General features: G+C 34.3%; 1 protein-coding gene across 2 annotated transcripts in view; it reads right to left on the reverse strand.

Moving 5' to 3' along the window:
* Window positions 1-592: 592 nt before the first annotated feature.
* The window catches only part of LOC144452263 (uncharacterized), a 23,931-nt gene continuing 15,597 nt past the window's right edge, over window positions 593-8,926 (reverse strand). For both annotated transcript variants that reach the window (XM_078143326.1, XM_078143325.1), the window contains 2 exons: window positions 4,656-4,950; window positions 593-1,410 (listed from right to left, as the gene is read on the reverse strand). In XM_078143326.1, the coding sequence (XP_077999452.1) occupies window positions 1,218-1,410; window positions 4,656-4,950 (488 nt within the window). In that variant the 3' untranslated portion in view covers window positions 593-1,217. The remainder of the gene's footprint in view (window positions 1,411-4,655; window positions 4,951-8,926) is intronic.

Consider the following 8,926-nt stretch of genomic DNA (forward strand, 5'->3'; position numbering starts at 1 on the left):
TGCTTTGCATTATGATCAAATTATAAACCTCTACTGTGTGTGTAATTAGTTAAAGGACGTCTAATGCAGTGTTTCAAAATTGATTTGTGTAAAGGTGAGATTCGCGCTTTGGGTTTTACTTGTATATTCCTCAACGAATGAATGAATGAACGAACGAACGAACGAATGAATGAATGAATGAATGAATGAATGAATGAATGTGTGCGTGCACGCGCTCTCATATTTTAATACTTGTCTTTTCGTTCATTTTTTACCTAGCTGTCTGTTCAGTATACATCCATACCCGGGTGGAGGGGGTAGGTAGCACCATGTCAAAACACATTTACTCTCCACTCTCGAGGTGGTTTCGAAGCAATGTGCTATAATGCTTTCAACTTCAGATGTAATAACGCTCTTTCATATTTCAAAGATACGTAGCACCCTTTTATTTAGCAAAATTGTTGGTAAAACATTCATGGCAACAGCTTACAAAAGATACACTCGTCAAAGAAATGAAGGGTCAGTAAAACATTAATAACAAGTTAAAACCATTATGAATGAGTTGTTGACCACGAGAAAAATAACGAGGCAGTTACGAGTGTTATTTTCACATTGTTGATAAAATGGATACCAAAAACTAATTTAAAAAGTCGACTTCTCACAGAAGCAATATATACGATATTAGTATGGATAAATTATGAATAATGACCAATATAAATACCATAACGTTATTGCTTTTGAAAAATGTTGTAAAATAATACTAATTATAAATTGTACTCATTAGAACTATAGAAATTTAATTACAACAACTTAACTCGCTATTCAGAAATCTATTTGGCAAAAGGCACGTCTATTTTGCATGATTTAAAATACATTAAATGATGTGAAAATCGAAGTGGATAGCCATCGAAATATCAAATGTATCACATCAAATGATGTGAAATGGTATCAAAAATGTATGCTTTCTAAATAACAATCTCCATCTCTCAAACGACCCCTAAAAAGATTTTTACAAGAATATGGATCTTTTCAGTTTCAAGACCATGCTTTTTTTAAGATTCATACTGGTTAGATAGTAAAATAAAGGGTCGGAATTAGCAGAGTTTAGTTTACTTTCATAAACGTCGTAGTTTGGCATCAACACGCACAAACAACGCCTTTGTAAGAATACGACATAAGGCATTGGTTCTTTAATCGGAGCACCCTTTAATGTCTTTTCAACTGGTCATCAGTACACATCAAAGTTTAGTTACTTGCGCTTCGACATCACTTTCTTCATTGGCATCCAAATTTTGAGCCAGACTTTGCGCAAGTGGTTCCTCTCTTGATTTACTATGTAATAGCTGATGGCGACTCCCAGAATGTGTTAAATGACTGCAGGAACAATGGCAGTGACATGGTGGATGAAGGTGATGTCTCTGATACATATAGCTGCCAATATATAAGATAGTAATAGGAACATTAGTACAAGCTATGTAAATTAATTTCACTGAGTACATAGTTTCATTTTTTTCTTGGAGGGCTAACGGACGGTGGTTTAAAATACAATAACGTCCTTAAAAATTGTACTGAAAATACTTAAAGTAACATTCGAGGAAAATCAACTTTCTTGATTTATATTGTTGTTCATGACAGCAGACAGGATTTAACAGAACGAAGATATAGTTATCAAGGATCTAACGCCATCGCTGGTAAGACATTAACATAAATCATTGGCTTGGGGTCAAAAGACCAATATGGCCAGAGGGCCGATGCATTACGGAATTATACGGCAGCTACACTTGGTATATAATAACATGAATAAAACACTTCATTCACCAGTAGGCTGAAGTGATATTATATTCCTATGAATATTTACTTCAGTGTATACTTAACACAAAATGTCACCAAACCTTATGGATTAACGTTTGGATTTGTTGCTCACGGCTAGATACACTGTCAATAACACTGTGAGATTGATTAAGGAAGAACAGTTTCATATTGATATTAAATCATAAGATAGATGATATTGATAAATTGTAGACGACTTACTGCAGTACGCCATGACTCGATAAAGCGTTTTATATAGGACATGTTGTACCTTTTGTGCATAAATGTATAAATTAATTAAAATAGTGTACGCTTTACAAGAATATGTAGTTTAATATCGTTAACTTAATTGTTCCGTCAAATAATTATCTAAGTTTGTTAAAATGAACACACTTATTTCATGCAAGATTTAATCTTTGAGAACGTTAAATGTACACTATATTAATTTTTGTCACGCAAAGGTCTTCATCCTTTTGTAAGGTCCTGATTGACAGCAAAGTTATAGAACTACGAAAATCAATAAATATTTATAATAAACTCATATTTGCATAATATCGGTGGATGTATTCATCTCAGGGGAAATAGATGTCAAAAACACTCCAGAATAATTTCAAATGTCATGTCAGGTGTTTTCAATCATTGTCACTGGAACCACAAATATGACGTCACTACAGTAGTAAATAGGAGTATCATTAATTTTACAATAAATACATACATTGTATATGTGACTTCGAAAAATAGGTTTTTTTTAACATTTGATATTATTCAAGATTAATGCAGCACAACAGAATAATTTATTTAACGGTTTATTTAATCCCCACCACTACGTATTTTCTCTTTTCTTATCAAATAATGTATTGATGATAATATTGATCAATGGATAAGATTGATAATATAAAGTCTCCATGAGAACTGTATAATATTTTCTTTAGGGACATTGATCAGATATTGCATTTTCTTATTATATCATTTCCTTTCAATCCTTTTATCTATTTTAAAAAGATATTCAATTTATTCATAAGTTCAGTTGGCCTCATTGAATTAAACATTGTCTTAAAATATAATTGAATACTGAGTTATTCATTTTTTGCATCGTATTTTGATTGCCTGCTGATTAATGGTGTTTGATTTGACAATCACGTTTGTCTACAACACTCTGTGCATTAGTTACAGACGAATTGCATACAGTTACAAATCGCTTGGAAATCCGTTTCAAGGTTATGAATCTTGCATTAATTGCGGGCCATAGAATTATATTTACGATGGATGAACCAAACACCTAGAGCAAAAACATACGTTTTTTGTCGCGATGTTACTAACGATCATTACGATGCAACCATATGGTCATTACAGTCATGGGATAATGAATCAAACATTATAAATTGATTCACTTCGACCATAATTTTTCTTTTTCTGTTGCTTTTTAAACGCACTGTGTTGACATAACATGTTGGCAAAAAAACACGGCTTATAATTTGGAATGTACATTTTCTTAAGGTTAGATGACTAGCAAACATATAATATAACTGCAATAAATGCAATGTATAAGTTTAAAGCTCAATACTAAAACATATATTCAACTTGATTTATATATACAGACTAAATATATGCAGTTTTTATATGTTACAGGAGAGGCCATCACACTCCACAGATAGTGCTGAAGATTCAAACATTTATCAATTTGGTCGACTAAACCTGTCATGTTACACTTCTTATCCGTACTTCACTTCCTATTTAAATTTCCTTGACTTCAAAAGTAATATAGAATTCAGAACAAAATTTTTGTATTTGGCTAAGTATTCAGATGGTTGTTTATACATGGTAAATTATCTTGAATCATTCATACTTTGTAGTGTGCATATTTAACCCTTATGCTTATGTCCTCGTACTCATAATACGGTAAATACCAATAACAATAGTGGCCTACGTATACGTTAATCATACACGTACACTTGGTACTACGTTGATGTAAATGCATCACTTGTAGATGTTGACCTACGGTATTCACTTTTGGTTTTAAATGCTGGGTATTGCAAGACATAGTGCATCTAGTACTACTACGAAATGCACGTGAACTATTTGAACTACAAACTATGCAGTCTGAACATGCAGTTCCGATGAGATGAGATATCAAGTTCAGTAAGACTGGACACAAGGTTTTATGTTATATGAATAAGATAAACATACTAAAGACAGCTGTCATCGACGTTCAGGCACCACTTGTAGTTTCCGACCTTCCATGTACGTACAGGTGTATTGTTAACACTCGATGACCTGCCTGTATCGTGGTATACATGTATGTACAGGTGTATTGTTCACACTCGATGACCTGCCTGTATCGTGGTATACATGTATGTACAGGTGTATTGTTTACACTCGATGACCTGCCTGTATCGTGGTATACATATGCTTTGGTACTTTGTAAAGTAACTGTATCCATATATCCGTAACAAGATATGTGTATAAAAGATTAATGTAAATATATGCCAGGAAAATCTTAGACACGTTTCAAGTTCGCCAAAGTGTGGAATTTTTAGCAAGTGAACTAAAAAAAGATGAGAACGACTTGTATTGTGGCATTTCTTTGAAAACAAATGTCGTTTCATCTCCTTGAACACGAACGTTTTTGCCCTATGTAAATTACACGGGCGGCATAAGTACAAGGTTGCATCAAATGCATAGTTATATCTTTGCACTAGACATTTCATGCACACTTTAATCGTAATAATTGTTGCGGAAAATAACGGCATACGTAGTCGAAACGTTTTTTGACATTTTTCAAATGACGTCGGTGATGTGATTGATATTTTTGGTGTGCTCAATGTATAGATTATTATTTGAACTTTCAACAGTTGTGTGTAACATACCTCATCTCTTTCATAAAGTCGTTATTTCTATCTACCATTTCTTTACTACTATCCACTTTAACATTTTCCTTCCGATGAGTTGTCGTCTGTCTCGATGTTTGAGTTCGACGCAAACGAAGCTTTGCCTGTCTAGAATGTCTTCGGCAATGTTGTATGAGTTTAACTGCTACAGCTACAAGTGAGACGAAGACTAATGCTGGCATTAGAATATTTACTGAGTCGAGGCTTGAATGGACGGTGATGTACGATCGAGAAAATCCATCTATACCATGTTTATTAGTCTTTCCATTACCACCTGAAAATGAAAGGAAATGTTAGATCAATGTAAGAATTACTCACTGTAATGGATGGATGGATGGATGGATGGATGGATGGATGAACATACGGACGAAGGGTTGGAGGGAAAGAAGGGTTGGAATATATAAACTGACATGACATAAATAACTTGAAAAACATATAGAGCAAATCCTGCTTTTATAGCACAACCGTCTACAACATAATACGGTGAACATTTTTACGTTTACAAATGATGTCATTGTGAAACCTTTACGTCGCTAAACGTATTAGCTCCAAATATAACGCACCCCCTGAATTATTGATTTACCCGTAATATACTCATCTAGGTCGTATTAGTTGGTTTGTATCACAAACGTAGATATACTGAAATCGAGGATATTAGATTTCCTAGATAGAATGCCCATAATTGATAAAAAAATATTATTTTAAAAGAAACGCAGTCTCAGCACTAGTCAGTCGGTAAACTAAAAAAAATGAGTTTGAATAAAAGGACATGTCCAAGTCTGGTTTAAAAAACTCCCAGTACAAAAATAGATTCCTTGAAGAACGAATACATTGACACAGACGTACCTAGATGATTGTATCTAATTATAGAAAACACAAAGTCTATCTTACTTCAGTAAATCAATTTATTTTCCAACGTTTGTCTTATTCTTAGCATTAGCGTTTATTTTATTCCGAGGCAAAATCTAATTTGTTGCTTTTTTCAAAGTCACAATTTCTTTAAGGTCTAAATTGCAACCTCGTGATCATTTGACATTTCCAGTCGTTAAACCAACAATAGCCCTCCAAATAACAGGTGTCGGAGAACTAAATAACAGGTGTCGGAGAACTAATGTATTCGACATTCATTAATTTTAACCATCGACAGTATTTGACATTTAACAACAGCAGCAACCGGAAATTGTTGATAGAGCAAAGTCAAAATAAAAAAAGAAACACGTTTCATTTTGTGGAAAATGAGACTTCAACATTCTTTAAAGTAAATCAAGATAGTACGTCACCCCTCCAATTTGCTTAAAGGTTAAATATATGTTTCTTGAGTGTTTGGAATGTATCACATTTTGATGCTAAAAATTAATATTATATGAGTATGTACGTAAATAAATAGGGTGACAATAAGAATGGTTTGGTTACACATTTTGGCTAATATCTCTTTATGGCGGAACATCTGGTGATAATAAATACAAGAGTGGCATTTTACTAATTACCATGGACTAATGGTAAATGGAGGACAACCTAAGACAATATTACCATATCTGCTTTGTTTTTGTCTATCACCTTGTATTTTATTGTAATTTCATTGCTCCTTAGTATTTAATGCAATTATGTTTTTGAACGAAAATAATCTGCAATATTACCAGTAGACATATCGTCTAGATTTGGCAGACTTTGGAATTTTAATATCATTTCTGTACTTCATGCACAGGAAAATCTGTTTCAGTTCCTATACGTTATCCATATGTTTGAGTATTCATTATAACAATATTGACATATGAACACGCCTTCACTCAACCTGAATAGCTTGCACCTGTTCATTCTTGAATTTTATGTACTGATATTAAGGGCTTGCTATGAAATACTACCATTCAGTAATCCGTACCTTACAAATTTGCACTACTTTTCAGTTTTACTCTTTGGACTTATGATAATGGAAGGAACGGTTAAGTACCAATATGATGTAAAACCTATCAAGGTAAAGGACATAGATGAAGATACAGATAGACCAACGCCGCAGCGGAGGAACAGATAGACAGACAGACAGACAGACAGACAGACAGACAGACAGACAGACAGACAGACAGACAGTTACCTGTCAGTTACCTGTTTTACATTATTTTGTCCTTTCGCATAGTAAGTAAATATAAACTTTTTAAAATTTGAAATGGAGAAAGTGACTTTAAAATCTGGTTTAAATTGAGATAAGTTATCCTTTTATTGTTATGTACGCGTATTAGTTACGTAAAACTTATAATAGTTGTACATAATACAGACCTTAAACATGACTAATATCATCGGCGTTTTAAACTAATATTCTCTACCTTTGTGGAGAGAAGATATCCGTGAACATACGGCCCTACGACTCCAAACACAACAGCTAGACAGTTGCAACATATGTCGTCGATTATATTGATGTAGACTACAGATTAAGGAGACTAAGTCCGTATATTAAAACATTTGGTTACACAAAAAGAAACTACAATCTGCGAATTACCGTGACTCTTGACCTGCAATTCAGTGACAAATCTTTCATGTAGACACTGTATTGCAAAACACGACGTATGCTGCCAGATATTTATACAGGTAAAGCAAGACAGACTTTACATTTCCAGACACCGTGAATACTATCCGTGTACGTCCTTGCGTTTTGTTTAATTACCAATTTAAATGGAAACAGATTCAGAGTAGAGTGACATTATCTACGTCCCTTGGAAGTGTTGGGAATATTTTGTTCATCGTCAATGTCGACAGATTTCATAAAAGACGCAATGTCTAGGTTGGCGGATTGTCACAGAGGCAGGCAGGCTGACTGACTGACTGACTGACTGACTGACTGACTGACTGACTGACTGACTCGACTCGACTCGACTCGACTCGACTCGACCACCCACCCACCCACCCACCCACCCACCCACCCACCCAGTCAGTCAGTCAGTCAGTCAGTCAGTCAGTCAGTCAGTCAGTCAGTCAGTCACCCACCCACCCACCCACCCACCCACCCACCCACCCACTCACTCACTCACTCACTCACTCACTCACTCACTCACTCACTCACTCACTCACTCACTCACTCACTCACTCACTCACTCATTCACTTACTCACTCACTCACTCACTCACTCACTCACTCACTCACTCACTCACTCACTCACTCACTCACTCACCCACTCACCGACATCGACTGTCAATTTGACTACTTGTACAATCATTCATTTTGTTATATTTCTCTCTTAATTCTGTTTTTGGATAAAACAGCCTACGTAACAAGGTAACAACAGGACGTCGAGTGAAAGTGATCGATAAATAAGCCGAATGAGAGTGCAATTAACTATTTTCTAAACGTTATTCAGAAAAAACCTGCATGTGTCCAACACGGTATCTAAACAACATTTTAAAAAGCTGAAGAAAAAAATACTATTTTGTTCTTCCAGCCTAAGGAAAAAAGAGTGATAGAGTGAACTTGTTGTCAATCGATACAAAAACAGAAAATGACAGAAATCATACTCCGAGTTAAATATATACAGTATGGTAACTATTGGACGCGGCCATCTTACTGAACAATTTTTTGCAAATCGATCATTGCAATTTTCTGTCAACATGCTGTAAGACAACTATCAAGTATGCAAAAAGCACGCAATGAAACTATACGTATCGTACGTGTAAACTGATTCTAGCACAAGTTATAATTTATAATACATTGTGATTTGTTCTGATGGTCTGTACTGTACAAAAATCAACTCCCACTGATATTTTGGAGGACACTCACTATCGTCGTCACATCAAACTAGTCATTTTTTAAATGTTCTCACATGCTGTATACATATTGCCATAACATAGTATTCTTTCGAAATCTTATACCACCATATATATACATAGAGTTTCATTCTTCTTTCGCCAAGTAGAGTGCTCGATCACCTTGGAGAGCTATCATACACAAAAATGAAAGAAGACGAGTCTGATATTACACACACACACACACACACATATACACACACACACACACACACACACACACATTACATATATATATATATAAATATATATATATATATATATATATATATATATATATATATATATATATATATATATATATATATATAGTATATATATATATATATATATATATATATATATACAGGTGGGGAAACACTTTCTACATCATGTTGTGTACATCTGCTGCTAATCCAAAAATAATTGTAATGATTGAATTCGACCAGATGTTAGATTATCTCAACTAATTGTTCAGGGTGG

Source organism: Glandiceps talaboti, chromosome 22 (genome assembly GCF_964340395.1).
Source record: "Glandiceps talaboti chromosome 22, keGlaTala1.1, whole genome shotgun sequence".
Taxonomy (NCBI): domain Eukaryota; kingdom Metazoa; phylum Hemichordata; class Enteropneusta; family Spengelidae; genus Glandiceps; species Glandiceps talaboti.